The sequence below is a fragment of the Pagrus pagrus genome (genome assembly GCF_965226575.1).
Source record: "Pagrus pagrus genome assembly, chromosome: 22".
Classification (NCBI taxonomy): domain Eukaryota; kingdom Metazoa; phylum Chordata; class Actinopteri; order Spariformes; family Sparidae; genus Pagrus; species Pagrus pagrus.
Window position 1 is genome coordinate 4,966,299 of NC_140204.1, and position 27,000 is coordinate 4,993,298.

The following is a 27,000-nucleotide window of genomic DNA, read 5'->3' on the forward strand; positions in this document are numbered from 1 at the left end:
TAGCGGGGAACAGACGTTAGCTTTGGGGAATGTTGACGGTGTGACACCCGACTTGAAAAGAAGACTCCGCTCGCATCCTCTCATCTCCTCACTGTAAAATTTGTTTTAACTCCATTTTCCGTCGGATTATTCTCGTTGTATTCTTCGTAAATGAGTTGCAGAGGAGACAGTGACGATGACAGCAGCGGCAAGCGGAGCGTGGCGTACATCTACAGCCCGGAGTACATCGAGACCTGCGACTCTTTATCCAAAGTGCCAAACCGGGTGAGCTGGATTGAATGAGGAGCCACTAGCTCCACTTTAATGTTGTTATCCTCCTGTTTGTGCTTTTATTAAGTTGTTTCTGCTGTGTTCAATCCAGGCGAGTATGGTCCACTCACTGATAGAAGCCTATGGACTCCTTGAAGACATGAGGTGAGTGGCGTTAATGTCACTTTTACTAATCTAAACAGAGATAATATGGAGATTAAAGGGTCTCTATGTGGAAATGTACATGTATTATCACTTATTTATCAGCCATATGTGAGCAGGAATGACTCTTAGTTGACTGTACATGCCTTTATGTGTGTGAAGGACTGAGAAGCACCACAGAGCCCCTTTAAAGTACATTTTTATGAAAGAAAATTAGCTTTACGTGCTTTACAGAAGTTTAGCTAGCAGATATACAGTTTAAGATGTAACTTAAAGCTGACAGTATTTTGTATAAGAGTCATTAAATACCAGCTGACCCCTTCCCTCCAAGTTCAAGTCTTGAAAAGCTCATGTAAACTTATATTAAAGGGGCGATATGTGTTGGAACTGGTCACTTATCAAACTCTAGATGAATAGCTAACATATTACTGGGGTAACCGAGCTAACCCAAGGATGTTTCAGTAAAATCTGCACTAGAGACTGAGCAACCGACCTGGCTAGCTTCCAGTTTAGCATCTGGCTAACTTGAATGGGGATGAAATAATTGAATCGGGCAGCTTTTCTAGACTTTTCCGAGTTGTATCGGACCTAATTGCTTAAATTATGACAGTGACAGTGATTGTGACGCTCAAAAAAATGTATCCACCATTTTACAGACTCTTCTTTCACAATGTTAGCTTATGGGAAAAAGTTGTTTTGGGCGTCACGTGACGTTGTAATTACACGGTCTGGCCACTATGATAACCCGCTTCAAAGCCTGATGCTCTTCCTGGGGGCTTGAGCTAATCGCTTATTGCTGCTAACTTTAGCTGGTGTTAGCTAGTTAGTTCAGTTAGCCATGGAGCTACATTCCTATTAGCCCGGATTTGGTGCTTGGAGCAGTGGGAGTGTGTTCGATGTTTACACCCCTACAACGGGGCAACAGGGGCTTTGGACTGCCAGGTGAAGTCGTGTGGTGGGGAACACCTTGAGAGTTTATTTATTTTATTTAAAAAGTGAACAGAGAGAGAGAATTCATTGGATTTCTCTGCAACACAATAAATAGTAGTCTTTTAAATAATGTTGTTTTAAATTAAAATTCCTACATATTGCCCCTTTAAATTAATTGGAGCTTACAAAATGTACTCCAAATACTTTTGTAGTTATTCATTTTTGAAGCATTGCCCACAGAGATAAGCATTTAATCATTTGTTTGATTGTTTGTATGTGTATTAAATGCCTTCAATGAAATAATGTTGTCAAAAGTATCAAAATATCAATAAGTATCGACTCTGTGTCTCACCAGGTCACAGTCTCCCATGACTCATCTGTCGTCGTCTGCATGTTACTGTTGTTTTATTCACACGCAATACTTTTTTTTGCATTTATTTGATAGCTCAGTGAATAAATCTATCAACAGCGTGAGTTGCCACTGCCTACACGACAAGTTATTGTGTGAGCGGCCTGTACTAATATTTTCCTTCCTGTCCCTCCAGCACTGTTAAACCTAAGCTGGCCTCCATGGAGGAAATGGCCAAGTTCCACACAGACTCTTACCTGGAACATCTCCACAAGATCAGCCAGGACGGAGACAACGACGACCCGCAGTCGGTCGACTTCGGCCTGGGTGAGACGAGCCAAGAATAACGATTACGTATTCGTGCTTGTCTTGGTGTTTGTCCATTAAAACGACCTCGCCAGCCGGGGTGTGTCAGGTTTTTGAGAATGTGCAAGAACAATGACTCATTTATCGTCTCAAAATGGTGGCCGGTGAGCTTTCTTATCAACTACAGACAGATTTCATTTCTTCATTGAAGCATTATATAAAAAATGAAGGGATTTAAAGTGGAAAATAAGGTGAAGGCTCCTTGAGAGGTTGTGCGCAGTGTTTGTTTGTCGGCAGCAGAGGGCGCTGTTACATAAGATCAGTGAAGACAGTGCACTGTCGAGGATTTAAATCTACTTAGACGTGATATTAGTTCATTTTAACCAGGGTTATTTTGTTTCTCAACCCTTTGTTAAATAAAATAGTTTGAATGGATGTGGATAATAACTTTACTGTCCTTTTCACTTTGTTTGTACACTTTGGTGGAGATAGTAACATTAATCTCAACTGAACCTCCTGTCAGAACGATCCCACCGTGGTTTGTTGTTGTTGGATGCGTCGCATGTTTCTAACTTTAGCCTTCATTCGTTCACCCTCACCCAACCTTTCTCTTCTCCGTGTTACTTCCTCCGTTTGTGTCCAGCACACCTCTCTCCGGATCATCCTTCTGTTCTGTTACGAAAGCAAACCACTCCACCTTTTCCTGGATCCAGACATTTTGTCCCTTCCTTTTGTCCGAAATCATTTCTCATTCTTCCCGCTTGCTCCATCTTCCTGTACTTTTATTCACAGCCCGTCAGTTTTCTTTAACCTTTTACTGTAAGGGCTTGAATTATCCTCGAGGGGCCTTCATCGACACTAGTTCTTTGACGTCTGTTCGGTGTGTCATGTGTTTCTCCACCCTCCAGGTTACGACTGTCCCGTGGTGGAGGGGATATTTGACTACGCGGCAGCAGTAGGGGGCGCTACGCTGACGGCAGCTCAGTGTCTGCTGGACAAAAAGAGCGACGTGGCCATCAACTGGGCAGGAGGGTGGCACCATGCGAAGAAGTGAGTTGATCAGAAGTACACCCTTTAACAAACTGTAGACATTACCACATGTTATAATGATGTCATGACTTTATTTAATGATGTCAGAAAGGATGATACCAAAACCTCAATCAAGTCCTTCTGCTGCTCTCATCTGTGCCACTGATTGGCCTGATGGGGGCGCTCCAGGTTAACCTCACAGCTCTTGTTCGCCCTGTTCTCCGTCTCTCAGGGACGAGGCGTCAGGTTTCTGTTACGTGAACGATGCTGTGTTAGGAATTCTCAGGCTGAGGGAGAAATACGACCGGGTCCTTTATGTGGACGTTGACCTGCATCATGGCGACGGTAACACACGCACAGATGATGACGGACTCAAGCACTAAATTAAACTGTTTTTAGAGGGATTCGATTAGAAATAACCCTCTTTCGTCTGTGATTGTCTCCTCCTGCTCTCTCTGCAGGAGTGGAGGACGCCTTCAGCTTCACATCCAAAGTCATGACGGTGTCTCTGCACAAGTTCTCTCCTGGATTCTTCCCAGGTCGCTCTTTGCATTTGCTTCAAACACACCACGTTTGATAATAACCTATATAGTGAGACAGTTTAAGACAAGTGTGTATATATTTGTATTTAGGTACGGGCGACCTGTGTGACACGGGGCTGGGTAAAGGCCGATGGCACGCTGTGAACGTCCCGCTGGAGGACGGCATCAAGGACGACAGATACTACCAGATATTCACCAGGTACACACACTCAGAAAGTATTCCCAGTGCAGCTCAGAGGGAACTAATGAGGCATGTTTTCCTCATGGATCCCTGAGGAGGAATTCTGTTTTCCCTTCCCTCTCCTGACCGCTTCCCACTCGGAGGTCAAAGGTCAGGGGCATCCACAGAGCAGCGCCTCGGAGCTAATGCAGCTTCAGCGTTTTTATCGAGGACGCCTTCGAGAGGGAATTCCTCCCTGCGTGAGAGCTCAGGCCTCGGGATTTTCCGGTTGAAGGATTTTTCTCCCAGACTCGACTCTCGAGATGCTTAAATTGAAAGTGTTAAGACCCAGTGTCCTCCCAGAAAAACCCCCAGATATCCAGGCTTTCAGTCAGTCAGTATATTCTGTCACATTACACAATTTTGAAACACAAAGATTGTTTCTGGGGGAAGTTAAGAAGTTTCTGAGGCCATGAAATCTATATTTGGGCAAGACTGAGGTGGAGCAAAGAACAAGTAGCAAGTTTTGTCACTTGTGATGGTGGAGCTGACTATAGACTGGTGTTTCGTCAATTGTGATTGGTGGAGCTGACTATAGACTGGTGTTTCATCACTTGTGATTGGTGGAGCTGACTATAGACTGGTGTTTCGTCACTTGTGATTGGTGGAGCTGACTATAGACTGGTGTTTCATCACTTGTGATTGGTGGAGCTGACTATAGACTGGTGTTTCGTCACTTGTGATTGGTGGAGCTGACTATAGACTGGTGTTTCCTCACTTGTGATTGGTGGAGCTGACTATAGACTGGTGTTTCCTCACTTGTGATTGGTGGAGCTGACTATAGACTGGTGTTTCATCACTTGTGATTGGTGGAGCTGACAGGGTTATAAAGTTGAATGCTGTGTAGATCAATGACAGTTGTTCAGATGTTGATAAAACCTAAATGAGACATGAGTGTTGTATCACTCTCAGACACTTTTTGAACCCTGTTGCGGCTCCTGATTGGCCCAGCCTGTAGCATCAGTGGCTAACAACATGCTTACAGCTGTCCTGTTTCGCAGCGTGATGCAGGAAGTGCGGGCACAGTTCAACCCGGAGGCGATGGTGATGCAACTGGGTGCCGACACGATGGCGGGCGACCCCATGTGCTCCTTCAACATGACCCCGGTGGGGGTGGGCAAGTGTCTGCAGTACGTCTTACAGTGGCAGCTACCTACACTGCTGCTGGGCGGAGGTACGTCTGATGAGTGTTTATTTTTCTGTCTGATGAGTGTGTTTGTTTTATGTGTGTATGCATGTGTGAACTGTGTGTGTGTGTTTTGTATAAGAGCGTTTACGTGTATTTAAGATATAATGAATTGAAGTTGATGTGCTATGTGTTTGTGTGTGTTTGCGTTTGCTTTGAATCTCACTGATACACTCATTTGTGCACAATTACACACACACACACACACACACACACACACACACACACACACACACACACACACACACGCACTGTGCTATGTTCCAGACTCCTCAGCCCTCGGCCAGATGATAGCTACTACTTATACAACACAATGAAGCCATTTTACTCAACTACAATCCCACCTCTCTTCCTTTCTCTCCCTCCCTCTCTGTCCTACATACTTTCTCTCAGTTCTCTTAATTTTACTCGAGTCCATCCTCTTCATCCTTCCCTCTTTCTCTTTCCATTTCTGCGAAAGAGTTTTCCGACCCAAGATTTTGTGTTGTTAGCCTCCAATTTGTGTGTTGAGTCAGAGATTTTGACTAACTGGCTTTTTCTCTTCTTGTATATCAGCTGTCCCGTCATGTTTATGTATCTTTGCGGCTCAGATTATTTGAAATTAAAAGCATCGACAGATTGATTTCAGATAAAGGTTTTGCCTGACTCGAACACTATCTCAGTTGAGGATGACATTTAGGATTTATGGTATTACATGTTTGATTACAGGATTTTTAAAATCTTAATTCAATCTTATGATAGAAATTGAAACTGTAACTGTTGGAGAAGCTAACACTAATCTTAGCCTGTTGGAGTAGCTATCCTTGATGTTAGCCTGTTGGGGAAACTAACACTGGTGTTAGCCGGTGGGAAAGGCTAACTCCGATGTTAGCCTGTTAGCTTACAGTTTCCCTGACCATGCATTTATGGGTATTACAGCCTCTGAGTCATTGAAGCTAAAATTGATTGCCCGTCATTTCGGTCCATTACAACAAGCTAGCTAGCCAGTGAAAAGTGAAGTGAGGCAGCCGTTGTCATGGATACAGCATCGGACCAACAGTATATGCAGCATGTGACCACAAAATAATCGACTTCTCCCGAGTTTCCTCTTGACATCTGTCTGTTTGCGCCTCTTTTCTCACCAGGAGGTTATAACCTGGCTAACACGGCTCGATGTTGGACCTACCTGACGGCGGCCGTGCTGGGAAAGACTCTTTCCTCCGAGATACCGGACCACGAGGTATCGCAACACACACGTACGCGAACACATTCCCACACGAGCACAAACGCACTCATTCATTGCACTGTCACACAAAATCACAGGCTTCCACACACACATAAAAAAACACAAACACACCCCCTTGTGTTCACTGTCTGCTGAGTCACTCCAGCTAATCAAAGATGGCCGCCTGCTTCTCAATAAAGGGGTTTGTCTTCAGGTGACTCAGACTGTGTGAGAGAGAGAGAAGGCTGCTAGTGTTGACAATTCCTCTCAGTCTGTCTCATCTAACACAGGCTCCTCTCTTTACCTCGTATGTGGTGGATTTTTATTATAGCCCCCATGAGAGTAATGGGATTACCAAAACAGCAAGATATCTAATTATGGATGAGTGAATTTTTTGTCTTTGGTGAAAATTAGGAAATTGGAGGGAAATGGTCCAAATTCTCTGATTCCAGCCTCTTAAATGTGAATATTTTCTGGTTTCTTTCCTCTTTCTATGACACCACACTTAATATATTTGCGTTGTGGACAACACAAGACATTTGAGGACGTCATCTCATCATTTTTTAGAACAACAACTAATCATTCAATCGAAAGAATGATCGACAAATTAATTGCAGCCCCAGTAAGGAAATTTTCCCAACCGTGTGTGTGTGTGTGTGTGTGTGTGTGTGGTTAAATTCAGGTCAGCCTTTCGCAGAAAGCTACAGTGACTCAAGTAATCACCAATGTTCTGAATTACCGTAACAAGTGTTGCTGTGAACGAACCATAAAATCTAACCACAAATAGCTTTCACGACAAATCTGATAAATCAAACGGCTGCGTTCACGTTCCCTCCGTTGTTTAACGACATTAATATCTAATATATTAACACGTGCGTGTATGTATAATGTGAAACGCATCATGTCGACCTCTGGTTATTGTAAAAATCAGGTCACTTTGAATCGTGGCAACGTTTTTTAAGTGGAGCTCAATTTTCTCATTATTCTAAGTGGTAAATCCAATAGACTCATCTTCTCTCTAAATAGAAACCAGTAGACCCATCTGTCTTTGTTGCTCCTGTACAGACACACACACACACACACACACACACACACACAGACACACACACACACACACACACACACACACACACACACACACACACAGACACACACATATAGCACAGACACACACGTACAAAGAGTCTCTTTCTCCCGCGACTGATTTTTGGACCTTGTCTTGGTCAAATGTAATGAATAGCTGTGAGTGCCTGCTTGTGTGTTCGTGTGCGTTGATGTGTGTGTGCGCGCGCGTGTGCGTCTGTGTGTGTGTTCGGGCCGTGATAAAGGTACCTCTTGTTTCTCCTCGTCAGCGTCCAATGGCCCTAAATAGCCTTTGACCTCATTAAGAAGCACTCACTGAAAACAAAGCAACTATCAGTGCGGGCAGCTGCTACAGATGATGAAGACGAGAGACACACACACACACACACACGCACACACACACACACACATTTTCTCCCTGAAATCAAAAATATAAGAATCAAACACCCTGATGGCTTTTCTTAACGTGAAAATTAAAGTGTTTGTTGGCTTCTTTTTCCAATTTAGAAGTTGACATAGATCTGTTTTGAAGGTCATATCACTATGTTACAAACCTGTGTGTGCGTGTGTGTGTTCCTGTGTGTTCCCGTGTGTGTGTGTGTGTGTGTGTTCGTGGCTCTGTCTGTGCCCGTTGTGCTCGATAAGAGGGGCATTTATCCATGATGACCAAGCAAAGCTGAAGTTCCAGCGACACGGCGAACAAAACCTACCTTTGTACCCTTTTCTGTGTGTGTGTCTGTGTGTTCCCGTGTGTGTGTGTGTGTGTGTGTGTGTGTGTGTGTGTGTGTGTGTGTGTGTCTGTGTGTTCCCGTGTGTGTGTGTGTGTGTGTGTCCACCCCTGTGCCTCTACTGTAGACAAAAACCACATGAATGCACACATTCATTACAGTCAGATAATACACTGGCCTGTTTTATAACATTTTTGCGTTTCATTGTATTACCATACATGTGGAGGAAACAGCTGTCGCTGTAATGGGAAAGGAAGCCGAGTTGAATGGAGTGTTTTTATTTGTGAAAAAAAAATCTTCAAATGTGCCCGTAACCGACAAATATCCGTGACACTGGAATAACAAATGATGTCTCATCTGGTTTCCGACAGCCACAAAAACCAGCCTTTTCAAAATGTTGGGTTTGTTTTGTCTGCTCAAATCTCACAGAAATCGGTCCAAACAAATGTTTTTGTGGTTTGATTTTCTTTTAAATATTTTGTCGAACGTGTTTATTTGTAATGAAATCGACTTAATCTTTTTTTCTCTTTTTCTCTCAGTACCCATGAGGGTGAGTGTACAACCCTCCCGGACTAAATGATGTAAAAATAGTAGTCTAAAAAACACAAACATTAGTCAGAGTTGGCTGGTCACATCAACAATAGCGCTGAAATATTCCCTGATTACCAGACAAAATATTACACTGCAGATAACCCACACAATGGCCCTGCTTCTGTCACACTTATTATACTGCAATATCTTATAAAAACACCAGTAAAAGTGCCTTTTGTGTCAGATCGAAAGTCATTAACCCTCCCCGCTGACTCGCATTGTCTGTTAGCGTTTGGCTGATCCTGATTGACCCCCCATTGTGTGATCGCGGCCGAGTCAATCTGCGTGTGAATCGGAGGGCAGCAACACGGGGCTCGCTAAGAATAAGCACAGAGGTCAGAGGTTAGTTAGTGTTACTGATTGGACCTGCGGGGGATTGTCTTTTTTTAATCTACTTTATTTTCTTTGAAGAAAGTTTCCGTCGTTGCACTTGTTGCTGTTAGTTCTCCGAGAACATTCAGTCGTGACATTTGATGCTGCACCTTTGACCTTTAGATACAAAGTCACAGAGAGTCTTGGAAAATGAGCTTTTTGTGTTGTTTCATCGCCTCAAATGTCAAACATTTTCGAGGGGATTGAGGAAAAGAGAGAAGCGTCAGTCCGTAGATTGTAGACGCCTTCATCATGATCTGAACTTGTCAGATCATCCACCCCGATCCTATGAGAATCTGATCAGTATTATTTGCGATGATAAAGTGTTCGTACACTAAACAGAGCTCCATCTGACTGATTTCAATAATCCAAACCCCCGAACACAGAGTCTCTTTGAATTCTGTGCAATATCCCGCGCTGCTCCAATAAAAAAAACACACTCGCATGTTGCCGGTGTGAATCCACATCATGTCTTTTGTCACATACTGTTCCTACCTTCTGTCGATCTTCTCTTTCCTGTCTCCACTCCCTGCCCATGAAGCATCACACTGTTTGTGCTAAACATGTTCTCAAACAGAAACTGGCTCCTGGAGTTGCTTGTTTTGCAGACTCTGGACTGGAAACTCGTTACTGTTAACCCCTCACACTGTTCCAGGTCCACTTACAGTTATTTTTTGAACAGTAACTGTAAACAATAGTAGATCTAAGCGCCTGTTCATACCCGGCATTAACATCTGCCCAGGGTGATCCTTGATCAGATATCACTTACCGGTTTATATGCAAATAAAAACACAAACTGCTGGGACAAACAGATTTGCCGAATCTACAAGAGGGCCCAAATGATTAAAAATGTGGTCATGGAAAGTGTTTCAAAAGTGTTTAAAGTTTCTTTTAACTTCACAACTCACAAAAAAAATTGAACAATTTTTCAAGGGAGTCTGGGGACTTTTTCCATAGGCGACAAACAAGTAGCCTACATCGGTTACTGTTTACAGTATCTGTAAAATGTCACATTAAAATGTTGTCTAGTTTTATTAATGAAGTGTAAATGGTTAAATCAGAAACGGTGTGTTCAACCAGCTGCTGAATGTTGGCAGGTGAGATGGAGAAGCAGACAGGCCTGTAAAGCAATGCCACGACGAAATGACACTTTTTACAAGGAACGAAACAACTTAATGAATCATATTTGATGCCGAATACACAAGAGGGCACAAATGATTAAGAATTCGTCATAGGAAGCCTTCACAACATTTATACAGTCTCTCCTAACTCAACAACTCACAAAATTGAACAATTTTTAAAGGGAGTCTGGAGACTTTTTATTACAGGTGATTAAAAAAGCAGCCTAAATTGGTTAAGGTTTCCTGTATTTGTAAAAATGTACATGTTTACTGCCATTGATGTGGTTTTCCTACATACATTTAGTGTAAATTGTGAAATCAGAAACAATGTATTCAAACAGCTGCTGAATGTTGGCAGGTTAGACACACTTTAGACAAGGAAGCCTCGACCAAAGAAACAACCTAACGTATTGCGTTTAGTGACGAATTTACAAGAAGGCGTGAATGATTTTAGATTTTTCTTCAGCCGTTGTGCAAAGTTTTTAAAGCCTCTTCTCGCTCTACAACACTCAAAATGGTGCAGTTTGTTCAGGGAGTCTGGGGATAATTCATTTCAGGTTAGATCAGTTGAAACAGACGATGTGCTCACAAACATCTGCTGCTAACATTGGCAGGTACGAGAGCCCAAACACAGTTTGCATTACAGTGAACCACATGGAAATCAGACGGCATGTAATCAGTTCTGCCTGTTGTTGTGGCTTCTTCTTGTTGCTTGCTGGAGGTCGTCCGATGTCTAGGCGAACCCTACAGATAATATTATTTTTGTCATTTTTATATGCATAACTACCACCCAAATTGCCTCTCGCTGGTTTTGGGAGCTGGTTTTGTATCTTTTTCGTTTTCTTTTCCAAATTTTAAGTCAATGACATGATGTCTTTTGGCTAGCCAGATAATCAGACTTGCTATTTCATGCCAACATGCTTTGTGGGGCAGATGTTGCTGTTCAAATCATCATGATGATAGATATTAAATAAGTGCTTGGAACTGGAAGGATACACAAACAGCCAAATATTATCCAAATTTGTCCGATGGCTGATTTTAAGGCCTCCACCTCAAAGTGAGATCAACACATGTAAATACAAATGAGTGTCTGTCTCAGAGCCACACAGGAAGGGAGGACGTCTCTGGTCCCAGATTGGCAGCGGGGAAGCGTCCCGCCTCTTTACTTCCTACTTCCTCTTTTCCTGTCTGCAGCCACTTCCTGTCCGGCCCCTCGCTGCCGTCAGGGATGTGTCGGCTCCCAGAGTCACGGGCTCAATCACCGGAAACATCACCGGAGCAGAATGTGTGTGCGTTTTCCCGAGGGGGAATTTGTCTGTTTATAAAATGACATAAAAAATGTGCTGTGAAGAAGCTGATTTCTCCACTTCCACGCAGCTCGTTATCGATCGTTATTAATCACGTTTTCTGCCGCTGTGGATTATTTGACAGGATCGTGGCAGGGAAAGTGGTCGGTGAATGTTGTGGATGGACCAACAATGAGCTGAAAGAGTTGGTTTCCTGTCCTGTTTCCTTTAGGGAGTCGTGTCTTGTCTCGGAGTTGTCTTTTCAGTGTTTTTGTTACAAGTTCATGGGCAGGTGTGATCCTTCGAAGAAGTGATCATCACTCATTTTGTTATCTGCATTTTTATTTTCCTATCAGGCGAGATGTTTTTATAAACCCAACACGCCGGTATTTATGATACTTGAACTGTTGAGGTTTTTCAAATTAATTTCCTTTCTTTTCTATCATTTATTATTCATGAACAGTCATAACTGACGTCAGAGACGCACAGATAAAATAGGAGTAGCTGGGTATCAGTCCACCTGGTTGACTGAAAACTTGAGTGGAGACACAGAAAATTAGATGAAATATCGCAAACAAGTTTTTACGCCTCGCTGAAGTGGAAAAGTTTTTGATTTGTACAAAGAAAAATGCGGCAAAGATTCAGCAAATACATCATGACGTGCATGAAGCTTGTTACTAAGACATCCATTGAACATCCAGTTACCTTAAAACAGAAGGTAGGACGAGGATGAGGTCTCGTCTTGGTTACTTCAAATCAACTCAAACAAAAAATTGGCAGAGGACTTGTGCTGCCAAATGTTCTAATCAAAATGTTAAGCGAGACTTGGGAACTGAGCAGTAGACTGTTTTAAATTAAGCAGATTTACATTCTTCCCAGACAGCATCTTCTTTTGCATGAGCAGGATCATAAACTTTTCTGTCCTGAAAGAAAAACGAGGCTTCAGAGCGCCGAAAGTGACACAAAGAAAACTTAGACTCATCATCGTGGTGCCGAACACCTGCTCATCTGGACCTGAATCTTATATCCCAGTTTCTCTTTTGGCTTTCCAAAATGTTTCAAAAACAAATACTGTTTGTAGGGTACGATGCCTTAAAAGGAGATCTGACAGATGAATCTAACAAAGATGGATTGATGAGAAGGTATGTAGGGTGGGAGAGAGTCCAGCTGCAGGGAGAGAGGGAGGTGTACGTGCAGTATGTGACTGCGATTTGGGCATCGGGACGTTTTTCTTTCCTTGTTGAAAACATTTATTAGATAGCAGCTTGATAGCAGACAGAGCTCATTTGTTTTCCCGAGACGTTTTCCCCTCTGCTGCGCAGCTCGGCATCCTTCATAGCTTGAGATCCTGCTGATCGCTGTGAAAACAAACACGCACACATACACACACACTGCTGTCGACAGATGGGCTCATGCATACGAACACGCACTCAGACTTTCTCACATAGGAGTACATGTTCTGTCTTTTTGCTCACATTACATAGAAAACAATTACTCAAGAAGTAAGGACAGAAATATAAATACCACCACCACCACCACTACTGCTGTTTCTACCAGGGCTAGTGAAGCAGCCACTACTACCAGTAGTAGTTCGTTACTGCGCTGTAACCTAACAAAGTGGCCTACACCGTTGTGAGCATTAATAAATGTGCACTGGCACGTCTGCGTTGAGGGATTTCCAGCTGTACTTTCCCTGGTAAACACACCAGCCCCTTCAGCCTGCCACTGTGTCTCTGGGCTAGGCAGAGTGGATAGGCCAAGCTTAAACATTACTCGGTTTGGGCAAGGCAGATATCCGAGACCTGTGGTTTCGCCAGTAAACACACCGCTCTATTTGGCTGTTGCAGTCCCTCCTGACTGACTGGCTGCTGCCTTTCTTGTGTTAAATGCCTCCTCTGAAGTGGCTCTTTGCTCTGGGCTCGAGAGAGCAGGTCAGGAGGAACCGCAACGGCCGACGAGGTTGGTATGTTTACTGGGGAAACTACACGTCACATACCGGTATTGGCACCGCCACAAAAGTACCAAAGTAGAAGCCGGAAAATGTGATGCACAGCGGACCAATCACTGTTTTTGTGGTCTGCGTCGCTGTTACATGCACATCAGGCTACGCCATATATTACAGCGTAGGGCATGCATCTACGCAGAGTCGAGTAATAGAGTAATCATGAGGACCCTGAACCCTTTCAAGAGTTTAATACAGATAAATTATATCACTAGTAGTACAAAGCTAATGTTAGGCCATAACCAGACGACACTGCGGTCGCATTAGTTAAACGCCGCCACCACTAAGCGTCTCACTACACAATTACTATACACGTTTTCAGAAAATAGATGAATCTCATTTCTGTGGGCTGCTCCGAAGCTCTTCACTCTGTTGCTGACTGTCAATGAAGTCGACAAAACTATTTTTGAGTTGTATGTTTGTTTTCAGTCTCACACAGTAAAACATGGAAAGATATATGATCATCCTCTATAACGAAATTATTTATAGAATGTTATTTTTCCTGCTTTCTCACTCGGCGCTCTCTGCGTCAAGGCCTGAGTTTCTCATACAAACATGCTCATGCTAACAGTGAGTGATGGGCAGAGGGTCCATGTTAAGGGCCGTGGTAAATAACCAGAGACCTTCCACCATTTATCTCCCGGTGCCAGAAACACTGGAGCCAGTCAGCGGGTATTTTCTGTCTCGTGACCTTGTCCAGGTGACGTAGAACCGCTGCGTCACTAAATCTCTTTTATCATTTTTCTCCGTCGGCTAATTTTTTTTCTCTCATTCGACCAAATATTAGGAATATTATAGAAACATTATCGGAGAGAGAGTTTTTCTTTTAGGAGTGTCTGCACCTCTGTCGTCCTCGCTTCCTCTCCGCATGCTCATCCAAGCCAAACAAGCAGGCAGCAGGAGACTGTATGTACGAATCGTGTGTGTGTGTGTGTGTGTGTGTGTGTGTGTGTGTGTGTGTGTGTGTGTGTGTGTGTGTGTGTGTGTGTGTCTGTGTCTGTGTGTGTGTGTGTGTGTGTGTGTGTGTGTGTGTTGCTGGACAGCAGGAGACAGAGCACTGGGTTCATGGGAATACATTGCGGGTGTGCATGTGTGTGTGTTTAGTAACTATTCTCATATTGAGCTCTGTTGAGACCGGAGGTAAGACACAGAAACTCATCGGAGCTAATTGGAAACAGACACACACACACAGACACACACACATAGACAAGGCCTTACCTTTCTGTTGATCTACTCACACAAGCAAATATCACACACACTCTTACCTTCATCCACTGTCACTGAACTCGCATGGACTCCCTCTCTTACTCTCACCGACGGGGCTATTAAACAAAGACAGAGTAGTCTTTGTCTTTCGAGTACACAAACGTGTACTCCTACTGCAATGCTGGCCCAGCTGTGTGTGTGTACATCTGCTCAGGCCCATGAGTGTGTTGCCAACAAGACCGTCTGAAGTCCTCTCTAATGACATCCATCTAATCCAAAGAGTCTCAATCCAAAAAAAGATATCCCCGTCTTTCAAATGGCCCTGGTATTACTGTAGAAATCATTACGGGATGTTTGCAGAATCGCTTTTCCAGTTTAAAGGAGCAGTCCGACAGTTTGGGGAATGCTCGCGGAGTGTTTGCTGTCTTAACGTTGAGTCGGAGAAGATCCAGACAAATTTAAGTGGTGAAACAATTGGCTGCAAAATAGCAAACATTCACTAATTCCAGCCTTATGGCATGAACAGATTTGCTCTTGTTATATGATTGAAAACGTAGTCTTTTGTGAGTCACGACAAGAAACCTGAAGACATCACTCTTGGCTCGTGTGATGGGAGCTGATGTCTGATACTGATACTAAAGCAGGGAAACATTTGCCTGTAAGCTGCGTAGCAATTTGCTGAAGAACTGAAAGAAAAAGCTTTTCAGTGTGGGGACAAGAAGTTAATTCTTCTGTGGATGTCTGTGGATGAGATGATTATCATTGTCGTTTCTGGGATCCCTCTCTTCTATGTCCTGTGGCCTCTGAATTGCAAATGCAACCACAAACTAAGTGCTTTTTAGCACAAAGTCACAAAATTTGTTGGAGGAGCTATTTGTTAGCTTGATCATTAACTGTTAAAAAACATGGATGAAGATTCTCAAAGTGAAGCCGATGCAGATGTTTCTTAGAAATGCATTTTATTTAGTGGCCAGCAGGAGGTGACTCCACTGGTTGCAAAAGAAGTCAGATTGTATGTGAGCTTATGAGAAAATTACCCTACTTCTCACTTAATTTATTACCTCAGTGAACAGTTTCCTGATGAGTTTATGGTCCTAATATGTAGTTACAAGTCTTCTTCAACACAGCATGATGTTCATTTTGTACATTATGGTCCCATTTAGAGTAAAATAGGCGATAAAGCAGGGTATGATTTGGGGCATTGAAAAGTCACTACCACAGCTCCAGCCTCTCGTCCAAATATGGTCACTTCTGGCTCCAAAAAACCAAGATGGCAACTGCTGTAATGCCTAATTCGAGGCTCCAGAACGGTACACCACAAACCAAATGGGTGACGTCATGATGAATTTACACTTGGCTTCCTGACCTTTACAGAGCTGGATGTGTTTAGCCTAGCTTAGCACATAGAAAGCCACAAGGAAACAATACACCTTCCACCAACTGTTTTTTCCCAAAAATGTCTTACATAATAGGAATGTAAAAAGCTAGTGGACCTTGAGCTGGTGATATTTCGTCCAGCTACTGTTAAGCTAAGGTCCAGACTGTAATGCTCAACGTCTTTAATGTTATTTCAGGTCAGATTATTAAAAAACAAATGCCAAGCATCTCATTTTATAGACATTTTCTATGCAGGGAGGCGTATCGGTCTATTGTTTTAGGCTCGTTCGGTGTGTTCTGCTGAGTCCTCAGAGTCCAAGGCTTTCACAACAGACACTGCGAGTGGACTGACGCACTTGTGGTCAGGCCTGGCCTCCGAGTTTGTTTTGCTCTCATGGCACTGACTCACGGGCCGACAGATTCCCTGAAAATATGTTTTTTCAACTGACGCGCTCTGGTTTTAACTCCTGGTTGAACCCACTCTCTGGATTTCCACCTGTTTTTCCTTTTTTCTGCATTGGCTGGTTCTGTTTCATGGAATCGGTCCGACTCTGCATGAAATGCCAGGAGTCTTTGGTATTCGCTGAAATCATCTCTGGCCCTTTTTTTTGTATTCATGTTGGTGAGGCCCAGGCTGTCCAGTAGAAGTTTGACTGATTTGTGGTTCCTCTTCTGTGTTCTGTATTACATTTTCTTTCTGTACATGAACCAGACCAGACTGTCTCATACATTTGTTTGTGTTAATGCAAGTCCTAGACGGCACACTGAGATCAGAAATAAGGACCATGTGTCCATCTGAACGCTCTGATGTTTTTTTTGTTTTTTTTTCTTTACCACACTGGAGGCTCGGCTCTGGGGATGACGGCGTTGATCTGTCAGTTGGTCCAGACTAAAATATCTCAACAAATACAGGACAGATTGCCATGAAATTTTTTTCATAGATGTTCACGGTGCTCAGAGCATAATTCCCACTGACTTTTCCTCAAGTGCCACCATGAGGTTCACATTTGTGGTTTCGAGTGAAGTATTTTAACATCTATTGGATGGATTGCAATAACATTTGGTATAGACATTCATGTTTCCGTCAGGGCTGCAACTAACGATTATTGTCATCCTCAATTTATCTGCCGATTATTTTCCCAGTGAATCACGAAGTCCAGTGTTTCTCAAACGTTTTGTACCAACTCAGAAAATATCAGGCTCTCCTAATACCACCAACCTGATAGTTCCTGTTTGGAGCCACGTTTTTATTGTTGTTGAGCCTTTCATTTTACTTTAATTTTACTATTTGCCATCACAGTTTGAGTTTAGCATGCATGGCATGCATGAACGAGACTGGAAAAACTACTATCAAATTACGGTTCATTTTGAGCATTTTCTTTAGAAATTCTGCGGTATTTTGCTGGTGTTACGCGTTTTAAAATTAACTTTTTATCATTTAAAAGAAAAAAACTTCTGGAATTCCTCTGTGTACCACTAGAGGGAGCTCGAGTACCACATACCATAGTTTGAAAATAGCGGGTTTAGTCTTTAAAATGTCAAGAAATTGTGAAATTGTCCATCACAATCTCCCAGAGCCCCAAGTGACATCATCTGATTGCTTCTTTTGTCCAACCAACAGTCCAAAACCCAAAGACTTTTCATTTAGAAACATAAATGACTGTTAAAAAAAAAGCTGCTAGTTTGCAAAACAATTTCAGTATATAGTCATGCCATACATCGTAAGAAAGCTTAGATTCTCGTGATTCTATCTGTGCCAACCGTTTCAAGATAAAACCACATCAGTGTGGTGCAATCATTAAACAAGCAAGCTAACAAACTAACATGTACTGAATTTTGGGTCACAACTCATAAAATAGAGTGTCTGCGATCACGGATGCTTTTTCATGCTTTTATTTTAGGAGCTTCGATGACCGCCCTAGAGCATACAACAGCCAAAGAGTGATCCTGTAGCTGAACATTCTTGAACATAAAAATGAATGAAAACATGTTAGCTATTAGCAACAAGCATGTTAGCTATAAGCTCAAAGCACTGCACAAACCAAAGTATGGCCTCACAGAGCTCCTAGCATAGCTGTAGTCTTGTTTTTACATCAACTTTCAGAACTATTTTAGTCAGGAAGGAGAGAAAAACTTCACTGATTACAGTTTTCGTTACCAACATTAATAACACTTTGAATACATTATATAATCTGCAATATGTGGAGGGAAAAACACAGTGAAATCAACCAGACAGAAGGAGAAGACAGTCTGTTCAGTAACAGTTTGTTGCTCAATATTTAGAGCCTTTGATGTTGTCCACTGTTTTAAATTTATTTCAATTTTTTTTTAAGTAATCCCTGAAAGCCTGTGTAAATATTCATCACCAGTCAGTTTCACAATCCAACTCTTCAAAGTCCAAATTTTTTCCAGGAAAGCAGCTGCATTCTTTAAAAAAACGAGACAAAGAGGGGAAAGTGTACTTTGGCGCTCTGCTGCAGCGACTGTGTGCAGATGTGAGGGGATGAAAGTATGACTGCGAATAAGGGATTTTAAAAACGCATAAATCCAAACGTTTGTCATCATGACTGTTGTGATGTGTGTCAGTTTTTTACAGAGTACGGACCCGACTACTCGCTGGAGATCAGCCCGAGCTGTCGGCCAGACCGCAACGACACCAAACACCTGGACCAGGTCATCACCACCATCAAAGGTGTGTGTGTGTGTGTGTGATGTGTGGCTGCACAGGTGGGTCTGTTTGTGTGGAGGGTAAACAGGTGGGTGTGTGTGTGTTTGTGTGTCTCCCTGAACCCTCGCTCACCTAAAGCCCTTTTGTGTCTGCGTGTCTCCTTTTATTTGTGGTTTCATGTGTCTGTTCTCGTTTCTATACGTCTCTGTGTGGGATGAAAGTATGACTTGTTCTTCTTCTCTTGTTTTTTTCCTCCCTGTGGCTCCGAACATCCTTTTATGTGTGTGTGAATATACTGCTGACCCTGCTCTTTTACCCACAGCCCCTTCAATCACAGTCTGAGTCTGCATACATGTGGTGTTTTCCTATTTTTGCATCTTTCTATACGTTCCCTTATGTGTGTGTTTGTATGTTAATCAGCCTTGCGGTCGAGCGCCGCAGCCGAGCCTTTGGTTCTCGGCGCTGACAGCCCACAGCACCCAGGAGAAATCCTCCGGCAGGGTGAAACGTAGGCGAAAAGTTGAGCGGCGGGAGAATTATTGTAAGGAGGCGAGGTCAGGAACATGCGACGAGAGCGGGTTCGAGGTCATTCTCCGAACATTATTCAATACGTTGCCAGTGTTTCGAGAGTCTGAACTTGATCACTTGGTGTCTCGTAAACGTAGAGAAGATCCGGTGAGATGAAGTGTTAACCACAGACCAACAGGAAATCCTCCTTCCTTTCCCTCCGTCAGTGAAATGTTATATTTGACACAGCAGTTATCCGTTCACTGTGTGTGGACACTGTGGCTGGGAGGAAGGAAATATGGCCACAATCTGGTCACATCACCACGCTCTATGTTGAAAACTTATGTTATGTTAGTCTGAATTACATTTTATTCAGTTCTTCTTGAAAGAAGTGAAAGTTTGCGTTGGTTCTTTTTCCTGCAAACCACGAAAATCAAAACTAGTTTTGTCTGTTAAAATACATGAACCAAAGCGGCTCCTTTTATCCTTAATTTAAGATTTATTTTTACGTCTCCAGTGAGCTAGATTTTAACTTTCCTCATCCAGGACTCGGCACGGCTTTATTTGCAACAGCCTGTTTCCATTGGACAGAAAACCCAAGCTAACACCCACCGATATCTGGCTTTTGTCTTCAGTGGGAAAGGCTACAATCAATCCTCATCGAAACACTGAAAAAGATTAAAACACAGTCAGAGCAGTTTCCCTCAGTGGAACAATCACACAGCTGTTTGATAGTCGATATTGTGAAAGAATCACTTATGACAGCAAATATCGCAAAATTCAATAATATCTAATATCGTCCCAAACCTTTTTAAAAGATGGCGATCGATGTTGCAGTGAGCAACACTGAAGCAAATAATAAGTGATCACAGAGAGAGTCAGAGGTGATGGACAACTAGCTTTCTGGCGCTGGTGCTCTCTGGAAGTACTCAGCCATGTCTTTTAATCATACGACAGCATTTTTATTTACGGCTCAGTTGAAAACTAATTTTGTTTCTGTGGAAAACTTCGGCTCAGTCAGAATGGAAAGCCAAAAACGAAAGGAAAAATATGTGTTCTCAAGTTTTATCCCCATTAGAGTGGGCATGGTATCAATTAGCAACTAATACTTCATTCATTTAGAAAGAACAGGTCATCTTACTGTAGAAAAAAAAAATCCCCGTTGGATGCAGCAGCGGTTTATCCAAACAGCATCAAGCTCTCCGACTTCAGGTCACATCAAATCAGGGGAACAGGAGTGTAGTCACCGAAATCCAGTCGGTATGTTGGCTCGCATTAAGTCATCACAACCGGAGGGGTTGAAAGTATCGCTAGTTTCCAGTCATACGGCTTTTATTAGGGGTGACAGAGGGAACGAGTGGACGGACGGGGAGAATAAAAGGGTGGAGAAATGAAATGCAGACAAGCTAAAGATGCAGAGAAACTGGGAAAATGTGTGTTTGTCTGCTGCGTCCCAGCTGTCTCTGCTATCAGATCCCTTGTTCGTATTACTGCCTTTGCTCTGTCAGAGTTAATTCGGCTTTTAAGTTTAAGCGTGTACGTGGACTGAATGTTTAGTCGTTTCTGGGATGTATTTGATTTATAGCCCCTTTTCCACAAGATATATTACAATTGTTGTCTTGATTCACTTTCCTGGAGGGCTTGTTCTTGCTGTTGTACAGACGAGGATAAGGGCCGCTGTAAAAAGCTTAAGTTTAAAGTTTACAAAAGTCAGAACTGAGTTTAAAACCAGGATTGTGGATCTGACTTCTTTTTTACAGTGGCCCTAATCCTTTTCCATACTGTTGGACAAGAACAACTGTTTTTTTTTGTCATTTCTCTTCTTCCCTGCATCGACTTCTTTCTGTATTTCATTGAGGTTTTGGTTTGTCAAATCTGTTTTATGTCCCTTTTATCTCCTTCTTTCTCTTCTACTAACTTCTGCTCTCCAACAAGCCAGAAACTACTTTTTTTAAACTTTTTAATGACTTCTGTCACAAAGCGTCTTAACCACACAACAAGCAGAGACCAAAACCTCAAGGAGAAGCGAGCGTATTATAATTTTGAATACTTGAGTAAATGTGCGTGTCTTTTTGTCTCTGTCTCTGATTAAAGAAAAGCCTTCATGTCTTCCAACGTAACTGATGCACACACACGAACACAGTATAAGTGTATTGGCTGTAACAGACACACACACCTCCAGGCAAACATATCCACATGACATCATCGGGGTGGATAAACATTTTTCTGGTTTGGAAGTGCTGTACTGCTTATAAACATTGGTTTCCCTGAGAAACTGGGGAGTGTGAGTTTGTATGTATGTTTATGTTGTTAGACTGTGTGTGTGTGTGTGTGTGTGAACCACATTTGCTGTCTGCTGGCAAGAACAAACCGTAAAGATTTAAATCTTAAAGTGGTAATCCCAAAAAATCCTTTCTTTTTTCATTTTTGTTAAGCGTGTGTCGTACGAACCCATATGTTTAACTAACACTTCACACATACATCATAAAAAGCGTGTGCTCACCACATTACTGTGGCAGTCGATGTGTGAGAAAACACAGTTTTGTACCAACAGAAAATGATGTAATGCAAACATACGACTTTTCAATGGATGAAAGACGGAGCAGTGTCCACACCTCCGCTAAAACAACCACAACGGTGGCGGACAATAACATTGGGAAAACTTTCAGAGCCATTTATTGAACAACAGCCAATCAAAATCCATCTGAATTAACGTTACGGTGTCACAGGGTTGCCGCAGAGACAGAATTTTCCCACCTACTAATAAGCTTGCGACAACATCGGTAGTCCACCAGCTTTCTACTAATGTAAACCAAACATTTCCTCCCACTACTGTTTCGTATTAAAAGCATTTAACTGGCGAAACACAAGCTTACTTTTATTTTGAAGTAGGCTAGTCTCATGACATGGTGTCCTGAGACAAAAATGCATCTACAAAGACAAAACAGCTGTAATTTTCTGCAAGTATTTCAGTTTGTGGGAGAATTAAACAAGAACAAGCTGCGGATGACAGGATGCACACCTCCAACTTCTCAGTAAAGTAACCAACTCCTTTTCTCTCATGAAGTCGAGGCTTCAGAACAGTAGTCCACAAATCAAAGGGTGAAGTCACAGAGGGTTTACGACCAAGTCAGCTCATGTTGATGAAATAATAAAAGCCAACATTTTTAGTTTTACTATTGTCCCAATATGTCACTTGAGTTATACACACTGACAAACATTAACAGTCTTTAGACGATGCAGAGCTCCGAGGCTGGAAGTGTCGACACTGTTTCCGATTTGAGGAACTTACTCAGTCTTTCCTATTGTCGCTCTCTCAGACAAACACGCTGAAGCTTGTTAAGCTTGTGCATTAATTAAAATGTGATTTTTATTAGGTGACTGTCAGAAGCTGCAGCAGCTGTCTGACTGTGTATTCACAACTATGTTTACGAGACTCTGGTAGCCTGATTTCCCCAGGGTCTGCTTGTGTGTGTTCAGCTTCATCAGCGTGACGTCGGTGTGTAAACCGACTGTATCTTATCTGTGTGTGTGTCTGTGTGTGTGTGTGTGTGTGTGTGTGTGTATGTGTGTGTGTGTGTGACTCTACATCCTGCTACTCTTGCTCGTTAATACTCCGCTGTGCTGACAAGACGCTCGTCATGTCACACACAAAATTGGAAAATACAGATCCTCACAAAGATGTACACCCAAGACCTGAGGGAGACGTATGAACGAGAGATTGTGGGGAAAAAAAGCCACCTTAGAGACGCACACACACACACACACACACACACACACACACACACGTGCAGTTTAATACCCACCCACAGATGCTGTGATAGATTAACGTTTGCAGGTAGTAAATATCAGAGGCCTCCGCGGTCGCTCGTCACCTTACCAGAATTTACTGTCTACATCTGGAAAGCGAAGAGAAGAAGAGAAGGAAAGTACAGATGAGGGGAAAAAGGTCGAAAGACAAGCAATGTTTAAGTCTATAAAACAATCGAAAATAATTGAAAAATGTGCACGGTGAATCAACTGACCAACACTTCTTCAGGAAAAGGGTGAAAAAGAAAGAATACATACAAAATAACAAATATAAGATGAGTTTTTAAAGCAAATATCCTGCTGGCTCTCTCCGTCAGTGCTGCTGGGGGGTCCACTCGTGACCGCTCTTCCTCTTTTCTAATACAGTTTTCCTGTTTTTAGCACACGTCGTGATTTTGTCACCATGGAGGGACATTTTGCATTGTTTGCAGCTCGTTGCTCCAGAGACTCAGTCAGCAGCGATCTGTCCTCAGTTGCCTCGTGTGGGCTTTAAGGGTTCATGTATAAACTGCTGCTGCTGTAATTGCAATTTACAGTACGACGGGGAAAGTCTCAGGCTAAAAGAGAAACTGTCGTGCTTTTGTATCGTGGTGGAAAGTCCAGTATCGGGGCTTGTTTGGACTGAGGTAAGAGTCTGTATCAGTGTGGGGCAGATGATGAAATATGAGTATGGCAGTGATTCCCAACTCAGATTACACAAGAGGGTATTTCTGCAGATACCAATGTGTTTTCCGGAAGATATTTCAGAGCAGCTCATCTATTTTGAAAAGACGGAACTTTTTTTACATCCACATATTTGTATTTCAGAGGAAAGTGAACGTATAAATAGCATTACAAATTGCCGTGAGGCTTTTTTTCAGTATATTTAAGACTCTGTAGAAGTCACACCTCAGTTTTCCAATAAATGGGTGAAGTTGTGTTACCATTGAGAGTGTAGGAATATTAGGTAGCAGAAATACTACAAAAGCTAATAAGTACATGAATTAGGGGTTGTATTCAAAGAGTAACTCACAAAAAGATGTGATTCATGATATGCTGGCAACACTAAAGATAGTATGACGATACAGAGATTTTGCGATAATCGATCCATTGCAAGACAATCGTCTAATGTTACATCAGCATCTGTCAAACTGACAAATTAAAACACACATCGCAAAAAAGATTCGCTGCATCGTGGTGTCAGTTTCACACCAAGTCCATTATTTTCGTGTGCGTTTCTTTAATCCATTATGTAATGGGAAAAAACCACAGAAAGTCAGCTGCATTAAATATTGTATATGTTGCAGATATTCACAATATGACACAAATGTGTTTCTGAAAACATGTCGGTGGCACTTTGACTGTCAGTCATCGTACTCAACATGGATCCCTAGCTTCATCTAAAAGGGCTGTGGTGGTATGTTGGATGAAAAAATGTTTGGGAATCCATGAATATGAAGGTTTGACAAACGCCTAAACCCTGCAGGAAGCTTCATAATACCATAAAGAAGGGTTGGAAAGTCATCAGAGCATCCGTCATTTTCTCTTTTTGACCTGAAAATTGTTGGGTTGACCGTAAAATGACAGTCTTCTCGTTACAACTGCCGTGTTGCCATCAAATCCCTCAGGAAGCTGCGCACTTCTGTGCTCAACACAACCTGGAGCCTCACAGACAGGCCTGTAAACACGAGGACGCCGTGTCACCCACACTACGAGACACACAGTGATCATCATCCAGAGGACAAAACACGTGGACGTATTAAATAACGGCGTAGTTTTTCCAGTGTGCTCGGCGATAAAGCTGCTGTTGTTGTTGTCGTCGCTGCGGGCAGAACATGACAGGAGTCCACTGACAGCTCCACAATGGCCGACAAACAGGACATCCTCCCTCACTGCGTCAGCGCCGGAGCGTTTGTCAGAGCAATTACTCATCCACGCCGTGTGTGTGTGTGTGTGTGTGTGTGTGTGTGTGTGTGTTTGTGTTTGTGTTTGTTTGTGTGTGTGTGCGACATGTTTGGTTTTCTCAATCAGGCAATTTAACATGACAATAGACAAACAAAGCAGCTTTGTTTGCAGTGTAACATGTAAAGTAAACTGGCGACTAGACTTTATAATGCGTCTATTGTGTCGAAATGTGTGTGTGTGTGTGTGTGTGTGTGTGTGTGCCAATCTGTGCCCTCATGCAAATGAACCCTGTGTTGCTGAACGTCATTATTTCCATATCGATTCCCTTTTTGCATGCTTGTATTTCCTCGGGAGCGACGCGGCGACCTCGGCCAGACCTTATTTTGCATTTTCCGATGGCGCTAACGTGTGTGTGTGTGTGTGTGTTTGTGTGTGTGTGTTGACTTCCTCCTGTAGTGTTGTATCTCCTGGTTTTCTTACATGTGTGTTAAGATGTGACAACTTTGACCCCTTTTTCTGTCTTCTCCCCTCTCATTTCTCTTGTTTACAGGGAATTTAAAGAATGTGGTTTAGGAGTCAGCGGCCTCCTCCTCCTCCTCCTCGTCCTCCTCCTCCTCCTCCTCCACACACACACACACACACACACACACACACACACACACACACACACACACACACACACCATGTTTCCAAACCAGGTCGACGCTCGGCTTTAATGAAGACAATATGGAGCAGACCCCTTCGGGCCCGAGGCACGGAGCGAACGAGGGAGGGATGAAGGCAGGAAAAAGAGAGCGAGCGAGGGTTTTGGAAAACATTAGCTGAGTGTTTCCAGGGGAAAACAGTTTAATAAGAGGAGGAGGAGGGGGTGATGTGGTTTCTGTACAATGTTCATGTTTTTAATCCTTTTGTTTTGTTGGAAAAGGTATGCGGGTTTGTGTGAACGAGAGAGTTCGTGGTCAATCTTGATTCGAGAGGTTTTTTTGGTATCGAGGGATGCGTTTGTGTACATCCAGTCAACTAAACGGAAAAACAGATTCTGTCAGGTGTCCGGTTTCACGTTCACCCCGGTGCTGCTGTGATTTTCACCCCCCTGAGGACAGATAAGCACTAAAGCAGACAAAAAAACTTCCCCCTGAACGCCTTGTTATACTTGTAAAAACCCCCAGGTTTCTGAAAAAAGTACACGAAATGAGTTTTCCAAGTTCTTGAGAAACCTGGAAAGTTTACCAACAAACAGTTTGGAAAAAACAGCCGTGGAAGTCGAGCCACATTGTTCTGACCTCTGGGCAAAATCTGCAAATTAAACATCTGGACGGAGTTTGGAATTTTAACTGGAAAAAATGCAGAGAAAGTTAAAAAGGTTTTGTTTCTTTTTAATCCCACAGACAGACAGTAACGATTAGCTCGGAGAAGGTTTTAGATAAAAGCAGCTGTCTTTAACTGGCCCCTACACAAATCGGTCGATTTAAACAAACATGGCTCCTCCTCAGTGATTGACAGACGCTGATTTTTCTTCATTCTCAGCTGTAGCGTCAACCGTCTCGTTATGTTTAACAGCTACTTCCACTGAAAACACTGATCTCAGCTGTCGTTAACTTTTAAATGTATAGTTCGTCTTTTTGTAAAAAGCATCACATGATTTTTTTTGCTCTTTAAATGCCTGAACAGTTCAAAACCTCAATGCAAAGTGTATCTGATTATCTCCACGTCTGTAGAGAGTTTAGAAAACAGAAAAACTGCAGTTTAATCCCCCCAGCTGGAGCGTTTGTGATGTGGCACATTAGTCACATCGCACAGCTTTAACCGCCGCACATGTAACTGAACGGCGACCAGATTCTCGAAATCCTCTAACGAAGCCGAGACACATGTGGGAAACAAGTGAAGGCTCGGTGTTTGTGGAGGCATCGCAGAAAAGTTTGAGAAAAATGTATTGAATAAATGGCTCCCAGTGTTCAGGGTGAGGTTACTTTTAAAAAGTTCATTTTTCACCATAGAAATAAAAAAAAAAGCTTTTAACAGCTGGTTGTGGTTTTTTTCTATCTTGTGTTCTTCTTCAAACTCCATCTGCTGTAAGATGTGAGCGAAAGAAATGTTTTGTATTGATATTGATTTTGTTTTTTTTGTCTAACCGCGACAACTGTGGTCTCTAAAATCATTAAAATTCATCACTGTTCACTTTTAAAAA

At 42.7% G+C, this 27,000-nt stretch overlaps 1 protein-coding gene across 1 annotated transcript; it reads left to right on the forward strand.

Moving 5' to 3' along the window:
* Positions 1-27,000, forward strand: hdac8 (histone deacetylase 8). Its single transcript, XM_084344735.1, has 11 exons — positions 1-264; positions 362-414; positions 1,887-2,017; positions 2,905-3,046; positions 3,258-3,370; positions 3,487-3,564; positions 3,658-3,766; positions 4,789-4,961; positions 6,098-6,192; positions 18,530-18,635; positions 25,363-27,000. The coding sequence occupies exons 1-11, from the start codon at positions 151-153 to the stop codon at positions 25,383-25,385; spliced, it is 1,137 nt and encodes a 378-aa protein (XP_084200861.1). The 5' UTR covers positions 1-150; the 3' UTR covers positions 25,386-27,000.